We start from the raw sequence: 20,987 nt of genomic DNA, 5'->3' as shown, positions 1-20,987 counted from the left end.
GAGAGAGAGAAAGAAAGAAAGAGAGAAAAAAGAGAGAGAGCGAGAAAGAAAGAAAGAGTGAAAGAGAGAAAGAAAGAGAGAGAAAGAAGGAAAGAAAGAAAGAAAGAAAGAAAGAAAGAAAGAAAGAAAGAAAGAAAGAAAGAAAGAAAGAGAGAGAAAGAAAGAAGGAAAGAAAGAGAGAAAGAAAGAACGAAAGAGAGAGAGAAAGAAATAAAGAGAAAGAAAGAAAGAAAGAAAGAAAGAAAGAAAGAAAGAAAGAAAGAGAGAGAAAGAAAGAGAGAGAAAGAAAGAGAGAAAGAAAGAAAGAAAGAAAGAAAGAAAGAAAGAAAGAAAGAAAGAAAGGCAGAAAGGAAGGAAGAAAGAAAGAAAGGCAGAAAGGAAGGAAGAAAGAAAGGCAGAAAGGAAGGAAGAAAGAAAGAGAGAACGAAAGAAAGGGAGAAAGAAAGAGCGAGAAAAAGAGAAAGAAAGAGAGAGAGAAAGAAAGAAAGGCAGAAAGGAAGAAAGAAAGTAAGAGAGAAAGAAAGAAAGATAGAAAGCAAGAGAGAAAGAGAGAGAGAAAGAAAAAGAGAGAAAGAAAGGAAGAAAGAAAGAAATAAAGAGAGAGAGAAAGAAAGAACGAGCGAAAGAGAGAAAGAAAGGGAGAGAGAAAGAGAAAGAAAGAAAAGAAAGAAAGAGAGAGAGAAAGAAAGAGAGAAACAAAGAGAGAAACAAAGAGAGAAAGAAAGAAAGAAAGAAGGCAGCCTTGTTTACACACTATAATGTCACAGCTCACTGAGATCGTGGCTGTAAATCAAGCCCCACTGTTCCGTAGTTCTTCACAAATGTGAACATTTGATTAAAATTGCCCAATTCTACCTAATTATCTGATTTGGTTAAAATAATATGCATTTCATCATTTAATCAACTGTGCAGGTGCCAATAGCTCCCATTGCAAGACTTCCATAACCAGTAATGTGAATGCATCAAAATTGCTGTCATATCTTCTGGCTTCAGAGCACATATATCTCCCTCTCATGTATCCTCCAGCATCACACAGGATAGGCAGTGGATTTCCTGCTTTATAAGAGTAGGAGCATTCAGACCATACAACATAATAAGTATAATTAGCCTTTAAACAACCCTCCACCTGGAGCAATAATGCCATTCTGGGGTTCAGAGGTGAGAAGGGTTTGCACAGCATTTCCAAAATGCTCCCACCCCTCATTATCTTAACTTATTGTAGGACAGGCATAGGAAAGGTGCCTGCCTCAACTATGCAAATACCTACATTACATTGGAAAGTCATGGCCTAATGCCATCATTGCCATTTTAATCTCTAGTTATATACAATACATAAACATAGCCATTTTCCTAAAAATATTTGACCATTTCCTGAGCACCATGTTCCTACATTTCTTCGTTAATTATGTTGTCTAATTAGAATTAGAAAATCATTTGAATTTTTGGTGCAAAACTGTGATCTACTGCCAAAAGCAAAGTGTATTGTAGTGATTTAACAAACAGGTATTAGATAATTTGTCAAACAAATGTAATTTCTTTAAAGTGCACTCTAAAATGTTTTGACGATAACTGATCTTTGTTAGTATTTGCCTGTTTGGTCAACAACAAAAGTTCGTGAGAAAAATAGACAGGCATCAAGCAAATTATTACTATTATTGTATGTAGCAACAGTTTTTAAAATAAGATCTAAGGCACACTCCTCAGAAAAATCTTAAATGCATTTTTATACTAAAACTAAATTCATATTTACAAACTGTTACATATTTCAGATTCCTAACATATATTATACAAATAGTCAAAATATACTTGGCACCTTATTGCCAGTTGATCCTTAATTTACTTACATTAGGTGGGATATATTTGTCATCTTCATCAATACCAAGTGGGACCACAATAAGTTTCTGGAATGCTTTCTTCATCTTTTCACGATCACCAATGGCAAAGTAGCATAGAATGAGATTAAAGCTGGTTTTTAAATTTGGGCTTTCACTCATGATATGCTCAAAGGAGGTGATAGCATCAGAGTACTGTCCCATTTTGACAAATACAACGCCAATGTTCTGCATTATTTTAATCCTGTTTAAAAAGAAATTAAAATGAAAAAAGCAATAAGCTGTAGGCACATGTTCAATATCCTTCACCATAACCAGGAGCCAAAGAACAAAAACTTTTTTTTCTATTATTCAGCCTAAAAGTTTGTAAATTACTTAAAATTAGCCTTCGGGAGGTATTGGATTCATGACACTCATTACCTCTAAATCATCATGTAGTTTGTCTGATAGCAAGTACTGAATGAATAGAAATTTCCTCCAATAAACTTTGGGCAGATCAAAGCCAAAGTGTTTCATCCCAAACACAACTCCATTCTCTAGTTTTGGAGGCTGAGGGGTGACCTTACAGAGGTTTGTAAAATCATGAGGGGCATGATGGCAGAGTCTTTTTCCGAGGGTGGGGGGAGTCCAAAACTAGAGGACATAAAGTTTAAGGTGAGAGGGAAAAAACTTAAAAAGGGCCTGAGGGGTAACTTGCATGCAGAGGATAATGCATTAATGGAAAGAGTTGGCAGAGAAAGTAATGGAGGTAGGTACATTTACAACATTTAAAAGGCATCTGGATGGGTATATGAATAGGAAGAGTTTAGAGAGTTATGGGTCAAATGCTGGCAAATTGGAATAGGTCGGATTGGGATGCCTGGTCGGCACAGATGAGTTAGACTAAAGGGTCTATTCTCATGCTGTAGGACTCTGAGTCTAGCCACTGGAATCAGTCCTCTCCCTGACAACTGCCTGAGGCTGAATTAAACCATTCACAACTTTAGTGCTATACCTGAACCAGTGTTGAGTTTCTGATCACGTATCTATGCCATCACTGGAACCACCTACTTTCACCTCCATTGCATCAGTGAACTCCTCCCTGCCTAGCACATCTGCTGCTGAAATACTCATCCATATATTTGTTACCTCTCGATTTGGGTATTCTAGCACTCACCAGTTCAGCCTCCCATCATCAACATTTCATAATGTGAGGTTCCTAAAATTCTGCTGACTGTATCTTAACTTGTACAAAATCTTGCTTATCTATCACTCATACAAAGCCTGACATACAGCATACAGTGGTTTTTGGTCTGGCAACATGCCAATTTTAACATGTTCACATTTGCTTTTAAATTCCTTCATATCCTTGCCCTCCTTGCTTTGGTTTTTTACTTGTTTGTGAGATGCTGGTGTAGCTGGCAAGGCAAACATTTATTGCCCATACCTAAATATTCTCGAAAACATGTTGGCAAACCCTCTTTTGAACTGCTGCAGTCCACATGGTGTAGGTACATCCATTGCTGTTATGAAGCAAGTTCCAGGATTTTAGTTCAGTGGCTGTAAAACAATTGCACTACAATTCAAAATCAGGTTGACTTTGTGATTGGGAGAGGAACTTGGAGGTAGTGGTATCAGTTGCCTTTGATTTTCTAGATGGTAGAGGTTCAGTTTTGCAAGATGCAATAGGAAGAACTTGCTGTGAAGTATCATGCCCATAGTACAAATGGCTGCCACTCTACACTGGTGGTTGACAGAGTGGATGTTTCAGGTAGAAGCAGTTTACAGGGTTGCTAACATTAACTACACTGTAGACAGAGTATTTGGGAAGTAATAATGAGGGCTTGTAAGTCAGTTACTGGAATAATCATGGATGATTTTAATGAAAAATGAAAGCTTGAGGATAGGAAGAATTTTAGAATTCAGCAAAGATGAACCAAGGAAGTGACAAAGTGAGAATAAAATATGAATACAAAATAGCAAGAAACATTAAAACAGATTGTAAAAAAGTTCTGTAAATATATAAAGAAAAGATTAGCTATGAATTACTTACGGGCAGAGACTGGAGAATTTGGTACATGAAATATAGAACTAACAGGGAAGCTAAATAAGTACTTTGTGACTGTCTTTACAGAGGAAAACAAACCTTTCTGAAATAATCAAGAACCAAGGCTTGAGTAAGAGTGTAGAACTAAAACAAATCAGTATTGGTAAAAGAATAGTATTACTGCTTAAATTAATAAGACTGAAAGTTGACAAATTCCCAGGAATCTATGACCTTCAGCCTGAAAGTGATGTAGGGATACTCATCTTTCAAAATCGAACTAATTTTGCCACAGTGCCTGTAGCTTGGAAGGTTGCAAGTGTAATCCCATTTTCTAAGAAAGGAGGGAACTAGATAACAGAGAACTACAGACCTGTTAGCGTAGATTCAGTTGTAGGGAACATTCTACACTGATATAAGAGTGTGATTACTGGATAATTAAAAAATGATTGCCAGAATGGAGAACCAACATGGATTTAAGAAGAAAAAAAATCTTGTTTTTTAAATTTTAAGAGTTTAGAACATAGAACATACAACATTACAGCGCAGTACAGGCCCTTCAGCCCTCGATGTTGCGCCAACCTGCGGAACCAATCTGAAGTCTATCTATCCTACACTATTCTATTTTCATCTATACATTTATCGAATGACCGTTTAAATGTCCTTAAAGTTGGCGAGTCTACTACTGTTGCAGGCAGTGCGTTCCATGACCTTATCACTCTCTGAGTAAAGAAACTACCTCTGACATCTGTCCAATATCTATCACCCCTCAATTTAAAGCCTTGTCCCCTCGTGCTAGCCATCACCAGCTAAGGAAAAAGGCTCGCACTGTCCACCCTCCGATTATCTTATATATCTCAATTAAGTCACCTCCCTACCACCTTCTCTCTAATGAAAACAGCCTCAAACTCCTCAGTCTTTCCTCACAAGACTTTCCCTCCATACCAGGCAACATCTTACTAAATCGCCTCTGAACCCTTTCCAAAGCTTCCACATCCTTCCTATAATGCAGTGGCCAGAAATGGAAGCAATACTCCAAGTGCGGCTGCATCGGAGTTTTGTACAGCTGCAACATGACCTCATGGCTCCGAAACTTGATCCTTCTACAAATAAAAGGTAACACACTGTATGCCTGCTTAACAACCCTATCAACCTGGGTGGCATCTTTCAGGGACCTTTGTACATGGACACAGAGATCTTTCTGCTCATCTACACTGCCAAGAATCTTGTCGTTAGCCCAATACTCTTTATTCATGTTGCTCCTTCCAAAGTGAATCACCTCACAGTTTTCCACATTAAACTTCATTTGCCACCTCTCAGCCCAGCTCTGCAACTTATCTATGTCCCTCTGTAACCTGCACCAACCTTAGTGCCATCTACAAATTTACTAACCCACCCTTCCATGCCCTCTTCCAGGTCATTTATAAAAATGACAAACAGCAGTGGACCCAAAACAGATCCTTGTGGTACACCACTAGTAACGATGAACACTTCCCATCAACTACCACTCTCTGTCTTATTTCAGCTAGCCAATTTCTGATCCAAACCACTAATTCACCTTCATCCCATGTCTCCGTAATGTGTGCAATAGCCTACAGTGGAATGTCTTACCAAAATCCATGTACACCACATCAACCACTTGACCCTCAACCACCTGTTTGGTCACTTTGTCAAAGAACTCAATAAGGTTTGTGAGGCACAACCTACACTGCACAAAACAGTGTTGACTATCCCTAATCAACTTATTCCTTTCGAGATAATTATAAATCCTATCTCTTATAACCTTTTCCAACACTTTATCCATAATCAAAGTAAGGCTCACTGGACTATAATTACCACGGTTGTCTCTACTCCCCTTCTTGAACAAGGAAACAACATTTGCTATCCTCCAGTCTTCTGGCACTATTCCTGTAAACAATGACGAAGGCTCTGCAATCTCCTCTCTGGCTTCCCAGAGAATCCTAGGATAAATCCCATCCGGCCCAGGTACTTACCTACTTTTACACTTTCCAGAATTGCTAACACGGCCTCCTTGCGAACCTCAAAGCTTTTCACATGTGACAATAAATTCAATTCAATTCAAGGTTCAATCCCATCTAGTCTAGTAACCTGTACCTCAGTATTTTCCTTGACAACACTGTCTTTTTCCAGTGCAAATACAGACGAAAAATATTCATGTAACGCTTCTCCTATCTCTTCGGACTCCACGCACAACTTACCACTACTTTCCTTGATTGGCCCTAATCTTTCCCCAGTCATTCTTTTATTCCTGATGTACGTTTAGAAATCTTCAGGGTTTTCCTTGATACTATCTGCCAATGACTTCTCATGTCCCCTCCTGGCTCTTCTTAGTTCTCTCTTCAGGTCTTTCCTGGCTAGTTTGTAACTCTCAAGCACCCTAATTGAGCCTTCACATCTTATCCTAGCAAAAGCCTTCTCTTTCTCTTGACAAGAGATTTAACCTCCTTAGTAAACCACAGCTTCCTCGCTTGACCACTTCCTCCCTGCCTGACAGGTACATACTTATCAAGGACATGCAGGAGCTCATTTCAATTGTGCCCATCCCCTGCGGTTTCCTTTCCCACTCGATGCATCCTAAATCTTGCCTAATCGCATCATAATTGTCTTTCCCCCAGTTATAATTCACGCCCTGCAGTATACACCTATTCCTTTCCATCACTAAAGTAAACATAAGTGAACTGTGGTCACTATCACCAAAGCGCTCACCTAACCCCAAATCTAACACCTGGTTGGGTTCATTACCCAGTACCAAATCCAATGCGGCCTCATCCCTCGTTGGCCTGTCTACATACTGTGTCAGGAAACCCTCCTGCACACACTGGACAAAAACTGACCCATCTAAAGTACTTGAACTATAATATTTCCAGTCAATATTTGAAAAGTTAAAGGCTCCCATTACAACTATCCTGTTACTCTCGCTCCTATACAGTATCATCTTTGCAACCCTTTCCACTACATCTCTGGAACTATTCGGAGACTTATGGAAAACTCCCAACAGGATGACCTCTCCTTTCCTATTTCTATCATTAGCCCACACTACCTCAGTAGACGAGTCCGCAAATGTCCTTTCTGCCACCATAATTCTGTCCTTGACTAATAATACCACATCTCCCCCTCTTTTACCATCTTCTCTGTTCTTACTGAAACGTCTAAATCCCGGAACCTGCAACATTATTGTCCCTGCTCTTTCCATATCTCTGAAATGGCCACAATGTCCAAGTCCCAGGTACCAGTCCATACTGTCAGTTTACCCATCTTATTCCGGATGCTCCTGGTGTTGAAGTAGACGCACTTCAAACCAACTTCCTGCTTGCCGGTGAACTTTTGCAACCTTGAAACCATATTTCTGACCTCACTACTCTCAACGTTCTGGACACTATAACTACAATTTAGGTTGCCATCCCCCTGCTGAATTAGTTTAAAACTCTCCCGAAGAGCTTAAGCAAATTTCCCCCTCAGGATATTGGTACCCCTCTGGTTCAGGTGTAGACCATCTTGTTTGAAAAGGTCCCACCTACCCCAGAATGAGCCCCAATTATCCAGCTATCCGAAACCCTTCCTCCTGCATCATTCATGTAGCCATGTGTTTGACTCTCCTCTCTGTCTATTCATCAACTCACTAGCATGTGGCAAGGGCAACAAACCAGAGATAACAACTCTCTTTATTCTAGCTCCAAGCTTCCACCCTAGCTCCCTGAATTTGCATAAATCCCCATCCCTTTTCCTACCTATATCGCTAGTGCCTACGTGGACCTGACTTTGGGCTGCTCCTCCTCCCCTGAAAACACGATCAGAGGCATCACAAACCCTGGCACTTGGGACGCAACACACTAACTGTGAGTCTGTCTCATCCCCATAGAACCTCCTATCTGTTCCCCTAACTATAGAGTCCCCAATGATTAATGCTCTGCTCCTTTCTCCCCTTCCCTTCTGAGAAACAGGGGATAGACCCCCCATGCCAGAGACCTGTACCCCATGGCTTACCCCTGCTAAGTCCTCCCCACCAACAGTATCTAAAACGGTATACTTGTTACTGAGGGGAACAGCCACAGGGGATCACTGCATGGTCTGCCTGTTCCCTTTCCACCTCCTGACTGTAAGCCATCTACCTTTTTCTTGTACCCGAGATGTGACTATCTCCCTTTAACTCCTCTCAATAACCTACTCCGTCTCCTGAATGATCCGAAGTTCATCCAGCTCCAGTTCCCTAACGCGGTTTGAAGAGCTGGAGTTGGGTGTACTTCCCACAGAAGTAGTCAGCGGGGACATTAGTGGTGTCCCTTCCCTCCCACATTCAGTAGAAGGAACACTCAACTGCTCAAACCACTATCCCCAATATTCTAAATTCCAAAGAGACTATTGAAAAATAAAGAATAAAAACGAATTGGTTACCTTACCAATCCGGCACATTTATCCTTTTTCTTTTGGTTAGAGGAGGAGGATGGGTGGGAGGTATACTTGTATTGTTTATATGAGAATGTTAGTAGTAGAATCAATGAGCAGGAATAGTAACTATGGCATATTAGAATTTTCAGAATGCATTTGACATAAAGTCCCATATAGGTTATTAATCAAAATTAAAATACATGGGAAGAAGAGTAATATACTAGCATGGAGTGAAAACTGGTTAATAGGAAGAAAGCAGAGAGTAGGAATAGATAGCTCATTTTCCTGTTGGTAGACCAGCAGATACCACAAGGACCATTGCTTAAACCTCATCTATAAGCAAGTTATATCAATGATTTGGATTTGGGGGCAATTGTAGTATTTCCAAGTTAGCTGATGATACCAAACTTGGTGGGAATGTGAGTTGTGAGAAGGCTGCAAAGAAGCTTCAAGGGGATTTAGACAGACTGAGTGAGTGAGCAAAAACAAAGCAGATGGATCAAAATATGTAGATAATTGTGAGGTTATCCACCATGGTGGAAGGAACAAAAGTGCAGCACAGATAATTCTTCTATAGCACGATGGTTGTGTTCTTGTGCAATCTTGTGTAATAGAAAAATTGCACTTTAGAAACTGTGCTTAAAGTATTGACGACATAACGCGTTACAGCTAACACACATTTTAAAAGTTTGTGGTTAAGAAACAGTGTCCCCAATTTGTCAATTGCATTACGGCGAATTCGCATTATAGCAGAATGACTTGTATTACTTAAATATGAGTGACAGGAAATGGTTCATGTGGAAAACGACACAGGTGTCCTTGTTCATAAATTACTGAAAGCTAGCAAGCAGGTGCAGCAAGCAATCTGGAAGGAAACAGAATGTTAGTCTCTAACACAACAGGGTCTACTTTAGGAACTAAGAAATCTTGATTCAATTGTATGGAACACTGGTGAGACTGTATGGAGTATTGTGTGCAGGTTTGACCTCTTATCTAAGGAAAGATTTGTCATAGAAGGAATGGAGTAGAGGTTCACCAAACTGATTCCTGGGATAATGGAAATATCCCAAGGAGACTGAGCCTGTATTCTCTGGAGTTTACAAGAATGAGAGAACATCTCATAAAAACATACAAAATTGTAAAGGAATAGACAGAGTTGAAGGAGAAAGATGTCTCCCTTGATGCGCATGTTAGGTGGACTGTCAATGCCAAATTGCCCATAGTATCCAGGGATATGCAAGCAAGTTGGATTAATTTCCCCCATGAGAAATGGAGGGTTACAGGGGTAGGGTAGGGTGTAGGGTCAGGGTGGTAGTATGTCTTTCGAGGATCGCTGTAGACTAAAATGGACTGAATGGCCTGCTTCCACACTGTAAAAATTCTAAAATTCTATAAAACCAGGAGAAATGGTCTCAGAATAAAAGGCCTGTCATGTCAGACTTGGATGAGGAGGAACATTTTCATTCAGGGATTGTTGAATCTTTGAAATTCTCTGCCCCAAAGAAATGTGGAAGATCAGTCATGAACGGAGGTCAGACAGAGATTGACAGATTTCTAGTTACCAATATCATCAAGGATATAGGACTAGTGACAGAATATGGCATTATGATATATAATCAGCTATGATCTAGAATGGGGAGCAGGTTCAAGGGGATAGGGAATTAATTAGGTAAGAAAAAGCAAAGAGTAGGCATAAATGAACTAATGTTGATTTGGCAAACTCTAATTCATGAGTGCAAAAGGAATAAGTGCTGGACCATCAACTATTTATTATTTGTATTAATGATTTGGAAAGGTTTGGAGGGATAGTGTGCCAAACGCAGGCAAGTGGGACTAGTTTAGCTTGGGAACATGAGCAGCATGAACTAGTTGGACGAAGAGTCTGTTTCCATGCTGTATAACTCTTTGACTTAATTGATTTCTGGGCTGAAGAGGTTATCTTATGAGAACCGATTAGATAGGTTGGGCCCTGAGTCTATTGAAGTTTAGAAGAATGAGAGGTAATCTTAGGAAAATAAATAAGAACCTACAGAGATTTGAGGGCAGTGGAGGGCAGTGGAGGCCCAGTCTCTGGATTCATTTGAGAAACAGTTAGATAGAGCTCTCGAGGATTGTGGAATCAAGGGTTATGGAGATATGGCAGGAACAGGATACTGATTAAGGATGATCAGCCATGATCATATTGAATGGTGGTGCAGGCTCGAAGGACAGAATGGCCTACTCCTGCACCTATTGTCTATTGACTGGGTGGATACAGACACGATGTTTCCTCCTGTGGAAGCTACCAGAACCAGGGGCACAATTATGAGGCATCTCCCATTTAAGACTGAGATGAAAAGAAAATGTTTCACAGAAGTTTGTTCGTATGTGCAATTCTCTTCCCCAGAAAGGGGTGGAGACTGGAACACTGAATATCTTTAAGGCTAGTTAAATAGGATTTTGATTAACAAGGGAATCACATGTTATGCGGGTAGGCAGGCACAAGCAGATTAGCCATGATCTTACCCTATGACACAGTAGACCTGAGGGGCCAAGTAGCTTACTCCTGTCTCTAAGTCTACGTTTGCATGCATGGAGTTCAAGTGTTAATCAAGTGCTTTGCCTTGTATGGTCAAGTTGTACTCATCCAGGAGTGTGGAGAAGAATTCAGTACATGACTGACTTGAGCCTTGCATATGCTGAACAGGCTTTGAATGGTCAGGAATTGAGTTACTCCCCACAGAATTCCCTATCTTTGACCTGCTCTTGTAGTCACAGTATTTATAAGGTTGGTCCTGTTAAGTTTCTGCCTCTTGGTAGCCTCAGGATGTTGATGGTTAGCATTCAGTGATGGTGGTCCCTTTGAGTATCGAGGTAAAATGGTCAGATTCTCCCTTGTTTGAGACAGTCATTGCCTGCAATTGTGTGGTATGAACATTCCTTACATTTATGATCTTAAACCTGAACGTTGTCGAGGTCTTGATGCAAGCAGGCACAGACTACTTTAATATCAGAGGAATTACATGTGGTACAGCAGATTATAATCATCAGTGAACAATCCCACTTCTGACCTTATGGTTGAGAAGATCATTCATGTAGCAGCTAAAGATTGGTGATCCTTGGGCACTATCCTGATGAACTCTTGCAACAATGCACCCTTAATACCATTAGATCAAATCAGTTTTGAACTCAAGGCAAGTCACTCTCACCTCACCTTTGGAATTCAGATTTTTTGTCCATTGTTGGAGCAAAGCTGTACTGATGTCTGGAGTCGCTCTGTTAAAGCCTAAACTGAAAATTGGTCTGCAAGTTATTGCTGAGTATCCATTACTTGATAGCATTGTCAACAACACCGTACAACGATTTGCTAATAATTGAGAGTAGACAATGATGCAGATTGAATTTGTTACACTTTTTATGGACTGGACTTTGTTGGGTATATGCCAGTCCATTATCTGTACTGGCACAGCTCAGACAAAGTCATAGCTAGTTTTTGAGTACAAGATTGCAGTACTACAACGGAGATATTGTTAGGGCCCATTGCAAGTAATGTATCCAGAGTTTTCAGCCATTTCTTTCATATCATTGTAATGAACTGGACTGGCATCAATGATAGTGGGAACCTCAGGAAAAGCCAAGATGGATTATTCACATAAGTGTTTTAGTCTAGTCTTTTGAATTGATAGACTTGGCTCCACCATCATTGAGGATGTGGCATTCATGGAGACTCCTCCTTTCATTATTTGATAATGTTCTACCATCATCATGACTGGAGGAGACAGAATTGCAGAGGTTTGTTGTGATCTATTTATTTTGTGATCGGTGGAGCATTAATCCAAATCCACTAACATTACCACTAAATTGCCTAGTCTAGCCCTATAACTCTTAGATAGCTACACCTCTCAAATTGTGGTTGTTTGCCCTTCCCTAGTTTTAACTGTTTCACCATTGGTGAGCATGCGTTTTGCTAGTTATTATGTTATGTAAAATCTAACTTCTGACAAATTTTGGGTGTTTAGTTTCCATAATCTACATTGCATACATTTTGCATCAGTGGAATGGGGATTAACATAACTAGAAGACCTGTCCTAGTGCCTATCATGCACATCATGCCAGAAGTTTTGAATTTCCTCCTTAAACCTTGAAATTAAAATATTCCTTGAAAATGATCATTTTTATTATTTGCTCCAATTCCCTTTATGTGGCTAGGTTTCAAATTCTGTTTGGTAATGTTTATGTGGAGTGCCATAGGATGCACTACTATGTCAAATGCACTAGATAAATGCACACTATTACTGTCGTACAGTTACATTCTATATAGTAAAACACTATTACAATCCCATGGTCACCAATGTAAAATTGCAGCATCACATAATAGAACATAGAACATTACAGCGCAGTACAGGCCCTTCGGCCCTCGATGTTGCACCGACCTGTCATACCAATCTGAAGCCCATCAAATCTACACTATTCCATGTTCGTCCATATGCTTGTCCAATGATGACTTAAATGTACTTAAATTTGGCAAATCTACTACCGTTGCAGGCAAAGCATTCCATACCCTCACTACTCTCTGAGTAAAGAAACTACCTCTGACATCTGTCCAATATCTATCACCCCTCAATTTAAACCTATGTCCCCTTGTGCTCGCCATCACCATATTTGGAAAAAGGCTCTCCATGTCCACCCTACCTAACCCTCTGATTATCTTATATGTCTCTATTCAGTCACCTTTCAACCTTCTTCTCTCCAACAAAAACAGCCTCAAGTGCCTCAGCCTTTCCTCATAAGATCTTCCCTCCATACCAGGCAACATCTAGTAAATCTCCTCTGCACCCTTTCCAAAGCTTCCACATCCTTCTTATAATGCGGTGACCAGAACTGTACACAATACTCCAAGAGTGGCCACATCAGAGTTTTGTATAGCTGTAGCATAACCACATGGTTCTGGAACTTGATCCCTCTATTAATAAAAGCTGAAACACTCCATGCCTTCTTAACAACCCTGTCAACCTGGGTGGCAACTTTCAAGGATCTGTGTACCTGGACACCGAGATCTCTCTGCTCATCTATACTACCAAGAATCTTACCATTAGCCCAGTACTTTGCATTCCGGTTACTCCGACCAAAGTGAATCACGTCACACTTGTCCACATTAAACTCCATTTGCCACCTCTCATAATCTTACAATAAACTTTTAAGTGGAAGTGTTTTGGGCCAGTTAGTTCAATAACTTTAAAATTATGATTTATGATCCTTTACAAACAAAAGAATTAAATTTTATAGATATACTCATAAGTTTGTAGATTTAAAAAACAATAGGGTATGACACAAATAAAACAAACTTCGTTTTCACAGGTTTGTCCAAAAAACTAGTACTATACTCAGTATGTACCTACCAAGTATCCTTTATTTAATCTATTTTCTATAATCATTCACAATGGATTGCAAGCTAAATGTTCCACTCATTGTGGCATCAATAATATGTATTGCTACTTTAAATTGTATTTGTCCTCAGTGGTTATAAATGCAATTTCAACTTAAGTAGCAACAATTACATTCTCTGTTTATTTGCTATTATGTACATGATAGGCACTAGGAAGGTCTCATGCTTATTGTAGTGGTTGGAATGAGGTCAGCCAGCTAGACTTCATGAAATACAAGTGCTGGCTGACATAAAAAAATGTGAGTGTCAGAGATATTGATATTCTGACGATAACAAGTATAAATAAAGGGTGACTTGCTGATTGGATACTAGCACCTGTGGAGTTATTTCACTTATGTTAATCTCTATTCCACTGATGCTATGGAAACTAATACTCGACAGAAGAGAGCATTTTATGCAATAATAAGTTGTCTTTTTTTAGATCTTTAACAGAGAAAACTGTCCCAGTGAGCTTTACAGAGGCATAATCAGACAAAAATGGATGTCAACCAAGGGAAGACAGAGCAGGGCAACCAACATTTTGGTTAAATAGGCACGTTTTAAAAGAAGTGAAAAAGCAAGGCAGTTCAACAGGAAATTCCTGGACTTTGCACTGATGTTCTAAGAATATTAAATTAGTTCCCAGTTTCCCAGTATCTCCAAAGTAGATTGGAGTGAATTATGTTGAGGATGTCTTAACATTTGATTTGCCTGAGGTGGTGTACCAATTGTGGGCTATGGAAACTAGTCAAGAAAGCACAAAAATAGCAGAACCTGAAAGTTGCAGGAATGAGAGTTTCAGCAGTAGACGAACTGAGGCAGGGGTGGAAGCATGAAAGGTTATTACATTCATATAAAACCTTAAACATAGTACAAACATTCCAACATGCTTTACAGAAGCATTATCAAACAATATTTAACACTGAGGCACCTAAAGAGGTCAGGACAAAGAGGTAGGTTTTAAGGAAAGTGAAAGCACCACAAAATTATACAGATCAGAAGTTGTGAAGCTGGTCTCAAATAAGGCAACAGATAAGGCATTACAATTGACCACAGCTCTGAGAGTTACAAAAATGAACGAACAAAAGACCAGAGTTCCATCTTCTGATTGACATTTGGTAACCTCTATCGTAAAATACAGTGTGCAGATGTTTGGTTCAGGCAGAATAAGATTTGCGGCAATTACGTCCTCAGTCAAATACCTGTCAATACTTAGTGATACAGAGAAAGAGCAGTACAAAATTAAAAATAAAAACAAATTGTCATGCTATAAACTTGAAACTTAGAAGCTGTTTCATCGTAATAGTTTGACTAATACCCACCTCATCTCTTTATGAGAACTTGATATCTGATCCAATGCCATTCGATAAAATTTTATTGCCTTGGGATAATTTCTTTGCTTGAAGTAAATATTTGCCATGTTTACCTTCAATCGACCTACCAGTAAAAGTAACATTTTAAAAACTTTATTAAAGCTCTATTGCAGAAGAAAGAATATTGAAATCTTTCACTCATGTAAACTGAGCAACAGGAAAAACCATTCAGGAAGTCAATTTATCAACAATGGCAGTTTTGCTGAATTCAGATTCCAAACATTCTCCATTTCCCTTAACATCTTTATTTCCCAAGTATCTATTCTCTTTCAAACATCTGTTGATGATTGGTCTGTCTTAGCATATTTTTGATTTTTTTTTTCATTTTAACCACTTTATTCTATATTCTAAGATTATATATTCAGTTCTGGAACTGCAGCTTCTGTAGGAGACCAACCTTACCACAGAGTTAAGATCTTTCATATCACATACCAACCCCTGCTTGACTGTTTAACTTCAGGTTTCCATCAGACATTTTACTTACCTTGATGAGCAAACAAGGAGTTAAATATCAAAGTTTACAGATGACACTTAAGAGAATTAGGAATTTTGGAGAAGGGGGCACAAGTTAACAAAGAGACAAAAGACCAAAGGCAATGATAGACCAAATGAGTGTACAGAACTGTGGCAACTGGAATTCAGTGTGGACAAGTGTGAGGTTAGCAACTTTGGATTGGAAGAAAGACCTTTGTATATTGTCACGATATCGAAAGTCAAGTGGCTGTTGAACAAATGCATTTTGGAGTTCATATACATGAATGTTTAAAAGATGGTGCCAGGCACAAAAATTAATCAAACGGCTATTAAGGGGATTCAAATATAGTGATGTTTCAATTGTACACAGCTTTGTCAATGTCCATCTGGAGAACCATATTCAGTTTTGGGTATCAAAAGTCAAGAGTATGAGTGTAGATTCACCATGATAATACTAAGTTGTATAAGGTAACATTATAAAGGATAGTTTGCACAATATGAGGTATGTTCTCTTGAGTTGAGAAGATTGAGAAGTATTCTAATTTAGGTGGTTAATTTAAGAGAGCACTGTGGTACAGTGGTTAGCACTGTTGCCTCAATGCCAGGGACCAGGGTTCAATTTGAGCCTTTGGCAACTGTCCGTGTGGAATTTACAGCTTCTCCCTGTGTGTGCATGGGTTTCCTCTGGATGTCTGATTTCTTCCCACAGTTCAAAGATGCGCTGGTTAGGTGGATTGGCCATCCTCAATGTTGCCCAATAGGCATGTGCAGGTTAGGTGGGTTAGCCATAGTAAAAAAACCCCACAAAGGATTATGGGGAATGGGCGGTGGGGTGGATCCGGTTGTGGTGCTCTTTGGAGGGTTGATGCAGACTCGATAGGCTAAATGATCTCTTTGGTTCTATGAAATGATAAAGGGATTCAAAACAGTGAGATATAGGGAAACTTTTTCCTCTAGTGAAGAATCCAAAATAAGCTGCCATATCTAGAGCTGGGCCATTTGGTGGTGAAACAAGGAAACACCTATTAATAAAAATAATGGAATTAAATATCTCTGTCCCTCAAAAGGCTGTGAACACCAGATACATTGACAATTTTAAATCTGAAACTGAGCTTTTTGTTGGATAAGTGCAAAGGATCAGAAGCAATGGATAACTAATAGAGTTGAGGTGATAAAATTAGCGATGAGAGAACCGAGAGGCATAACAGCTTTATTTGTTTCCACATTTTGCCAAGGGCATAGACCCTTTTCCTTAAGGGATAGCAAACTGAACAGAACACTCCAAGTGAATATTAACTAGCTCTATATATAATTAAAACTGTACTTTGCTTTTATATATGTACAAAATAAATTCCATAAACCTTTCGATTAAAGATATGCAACTTTTGATCCTCTTTAAAGTAGCAGGTTAGTTTTTGATTTCTTGCATATTTTTCCTCATCCACATTTTAGATCACAGAATGACCATTTTACACTCAATACATAGTAAATGTCTTAATGCCCCTTAATATCATTGCATATGAAACCCCATAAGAAAATCTGAAAGTACTTATATATTGTAATTGACAACGACCACATGCTTTCGAGCCATTCTTAACAATTACACAGAAACACAGGCAGAAATTTCCCCTCCCTTGGGTGGTGAGAATAAGGGTGGTGAAATAATAGAGAACAAGGTGACTTAATTGGGCAAGAGTCCAAAGATAAGATTTTGATGACAAGCAAATCTCTCTCAATTAAATCCTCATGCTTCAGATGGCTAGTTCAGCATATCACTGTCAGGCATTAAGAAATTTATTTCTATGTATTTGCATCTCATTAATAGCTCAACTTGCCATTTAAATCGTACTTCCAATCGTACTTCCAATCTTCTTCTCTACAATCAAGAAACCCGATTATGCAAAAACCGAACCAAAACACAGAGCAGGTGCTTATTCATTTATCTCAATAACACCCACTACATCTCACAGAATGGCTGTGCTGGTCATCTAGCTACACTTTACACTAAACCACTACACCTCAACAAGAGTCTCCAATCTCAATGGCTAAATTCGCCCTGCACTCTTCGTCCATGCAGCTCAGCATTGGCAAAGCACCAGCCTCAGAACATCATGATGTTTAGTCTTAGCCCTACTTTTCAAGCATTCGTCTTAATAGTGAGGAATAGAAAGGAGTGTCCTCCTTATGACAGGTCATTTTGCATTGAAAGCCAGCAAGGCATTCTATATATCTTAGCCTGCTTTTTAGCACAGGAGAGACAGGCAGCATGTGGTGATAGATAGCACTAAGGAATAAAATATATCTATCAGAAAGACAGTGGACACATCACTGCATAGCATGGTGCAGCATCAACATCAAAGCTGCAACAAATGCCAGCAGCTTACTTTGCATGTGCTTTCAGAAAATGGTGATGTGTGCAAGTCAAGAATGCTGGGTGTTAAGTGAAGTGAGGGTGGACTCCAGTCAAGTCAGGGATAATGCCACTGTCAGACAAAGAACTCGTCCAATTCAACTGCAGGGAGTAAAGTAATCTGACTGGCATTTGGTCCTATGAGAGTCCAAGGATTAGTGTCCTTGAAATCTGTGGATTCAATCTTCAAGGTCAACTGTAAGCAGCCTGGAGATTACACTTAGGTCAGGTGAGACCACTTCAGTGGAGGGAGTTATAGTCGTTCAAAGTTGTCCCAGCAAGGCAGCCTAGTTGTAGGTCACATTCAGTAATGGGGTTTGGTTGCTAATAGTCAGGGGGCTTATCATTGGGTTTTTCATGGTACTGTGGGACAAGTGAGCACATCAAGGCTGGTGATGGGCCTCATTGTACTGAGTCACTGAGGGAATGGTGACAGTGAAAGGGGACAAGTGGAGACAACAGGGTGGGAACTCAGTTACTTGGATAGGCTGGGTACTCACAAGTAGGGGGGGCAAGCAGGTCATAATTACATGGGGAGTGTAGGGCATTGGAAGCTTTAGAGTCAAGTAAAACAAACACATTAATAGTAATGTAAAGGGGTTTAATCGAAACATGGAAGGACTGAAAGGTCATCGAGGCCGTAAGGACAGCGACACAAAAGAGAATGTGAAGGATTGGAGAAATTCAAAGATCACCTACAGACAGGGCCTGTGAATAACTCATACAAACACATGGATGAAACATCACCATATTAGATCAAAAGTCAATTGTGCAACTAGTTCATAAAATAGATGTGGCTGCATGCAAAATGGATGGGATAGATTACTGTTTCTTCCCATGGGGTGGAATTTGCAATAACATTCTTTTTGAAGGAAGCCCTGCATGGGGAAATTACAGTAATTACATTAATTTAATTTATTAAACAGTCTGCTTCAATTCTCATTTCGTCTGGAGATTAGTAATCGTCAAAGAAAGCAGATAATAGATTGATCTTTCTGGTGCATGCTCAAACATCTCATCAGTAAAGGAAATCAGCATTGCTGATATCATTGATGTGTACTTGGAATCAGAGGTGAGGATGGAATCCAGCCAAATGCGAATGCACATTAAATTCCACCTATCACTGATTTGCCCATCTGACCAAGCTGTCTCTGTCTTCCTGCAACTTAAGATCTTCTTCCTCATTACTATCGACCCAGACAATCCTTGGGTCATCTGCAAGCTTATTTATCATTTCCTCCCCCCCCAACACCTCCAATCATTAACAATAAGGGACTCAGCACTGATCTGTGGTATGCCACTGGACACTAGCTTCCAGTTATGCAAACAGCCTTTTTCTTACCTCCCACTCTATTACTCAGCCAATTTAGGATCCAAATTACCAAGTTACCCTGGATACCCAGTCTCCCATATAGGATCTTGTCAAAGACTTTGATGAAATCCATATAAACTACATCAACTGCACTACCCTCATACAAATGTGATCACCTCCTCAAAACATTTTAGCAAATTTATTAGGCAGGACTTACAAAGCCATGCTGACTATCCCAAACACTATGCCAAATAGGTGCCAAACAACAACCTCCTCCAATGAGAGAGAACCTCAACTTTCAAAGGCATTACCATCATTAAATATCTCAGTATCAACAACTCATGCATTACTACTGACTAGAAACTGAACTGGAACCAGCCATATAAATAGACGCTACAAGGTTAGAGACTAGGAATTCTGCAAGTAGCTCATCTCAAGACTTTTCTCCTAAAGCCTATCCACCATCTACAAAGCACACATCAGGAATGTACTTAGTGCAGGTGAAGAAGCTTGACATCATCCAGGACAAAGCAGCCTGCTTGACTGGCAACACATGAACAAACATTCACTCCTTCACCACATATACTCAGTAACACCAGTGTGCATCATCAACAAGATGCACTACAGAGATTTATCAAGGTCCTCATTCAGTACCTTCCAAACCCACAACCATTACCACTTAGAAGGATAATGACAGTAGATGCATGGAAACACCACCCTCTCCAAGTTTCCTTCCAAGTCACTCACAATCCTAACTTGGAAACATTTTATTATTGTTCCTTCACTAGGTCAAAATCCTCAAAATCCCTCCCAAACAGTGTTATTGGTCTACCTACACCAAATGGACTGCAACCAATCAAAGACACAGGTCACCAAGGGCAATTAGGTATGGATAATAAATGCTGGTTCAGCCAGTGAAATCCAAATCCAATGAATGAATGAAAAAAAAACAAACTCCGTAATGTTGAACTAATTTGTGGCCATCAACGCAACATTTTGGAAGTACCAAGTCTTGTTTGTAATGGAGCACTTGCAGGTCACTGCTTCTTTCCAAGATGTTGAGCCATATAGGGATGGCTGCTGGGAGTCAAAAGATACATGTATCCAAACCTAATTCATGACACCTCTAGGAAACGTGCAGATAGATGGACAGCTAAAGTACAACATGCTTCCACCAGGACCCTGTTCGAACAGACTACAGGTCTGGTGTTTGGACAACTCCAGCAGGGCTTTAGTGTATAGCCCATACAGGCAACCCCTTATCATGTGGTATGCAGTGTTGTTCACAATTTGAGCCCATAAAGTGCGATGTCCTTGATGCAGAGGAAATGAGGGAATAAGAGCAATCCTTTGAGGATCAGGAGAAAATTCCTGATGAAGGGCTTTTGCCCGAAACGTCGATTTCGCTGCTCCTTGGATGCTGCCTGAACTGCTGAGCTCATCCAGCACCACTAATCCAGAATCTGGTTTCCAGCATCTGCAGTCATTATTTTTACCCAGATTAATCAGAAGGTCTGCCCATAAGAGGAGGACAGAGCAACACTTCAGAGAGCTCAAAAGGCCAGAAACTACCTTACTGCCACCCACTTCCAGGATGAATATGCTCAGTTGACAGGTAAGTGTAGATTTTGTAGAGGTTAAAGTGAATGGGAGCCTTTGGGGGACATGACACATGTAATACAAAGGCCTGTAGGCTTAGTGAGATATATTCACAGCAGCAGAGTTAGGACAGGTGATGGTCTTTTGTAAGGA

At 39.8% G+C, this 20,987-nt stretch overlaps 1 protein-coding gene across 5 annotated transcripts in view; it reads right to left on the bottom strand.

The window, feature by feature from the left end:
* Nucleotides 1-20,987, bottom strand: part of ift88 (intraflagellar transport 88 homolog) — a 135,393-nt gene that overhangs the window by 71,983 nt on the left and 42,423 nt on the right. For all 5 annotated transcript variants that reach the window (XM_087988161.1, XM_087988159.1, XM_043691897.2 and 2 more), the window contains exons 11-12: nucleotides 14,989-15,103; nucleotides 1,845-2,076 (exon numbers count right to left, since the gene is read on the bottom strand). In XM_087988161.1, coding sequence (XP_087844287.1) covers nucleotides 1,845-2,076; nucleotides 14,989-15,103 — 347 coding nt within the window. The remainder of the gene's footprint in view (nucleotides 1-1,844; nucleotides 2,077-14,988; nucleotides 15,104-20,987) is intronic.

Source organism: Chiloscyllium plagiosum, unplaced genomic scaffold, assembly GCF_037043375.1.
Source record: "Chiloscyllium plagiosum isolate Xiang-an unplaced genomic scaffold, Cpla_swu_hap1 HiC_scaffold_6, whole genome shotgun sequence".
Lineage (NCBI taxonomy): Eukaryota > Metazoa > Chordata > Chondrichthyes > Orectolobiformes > Hemiscylliidae > Chiloscyllium > Chiloscyllium plagiosum.
Note: the sequence above shows the minus strand (reverse complement) of the source record. Positions and strands in the feature narration are given on the sequence as shown.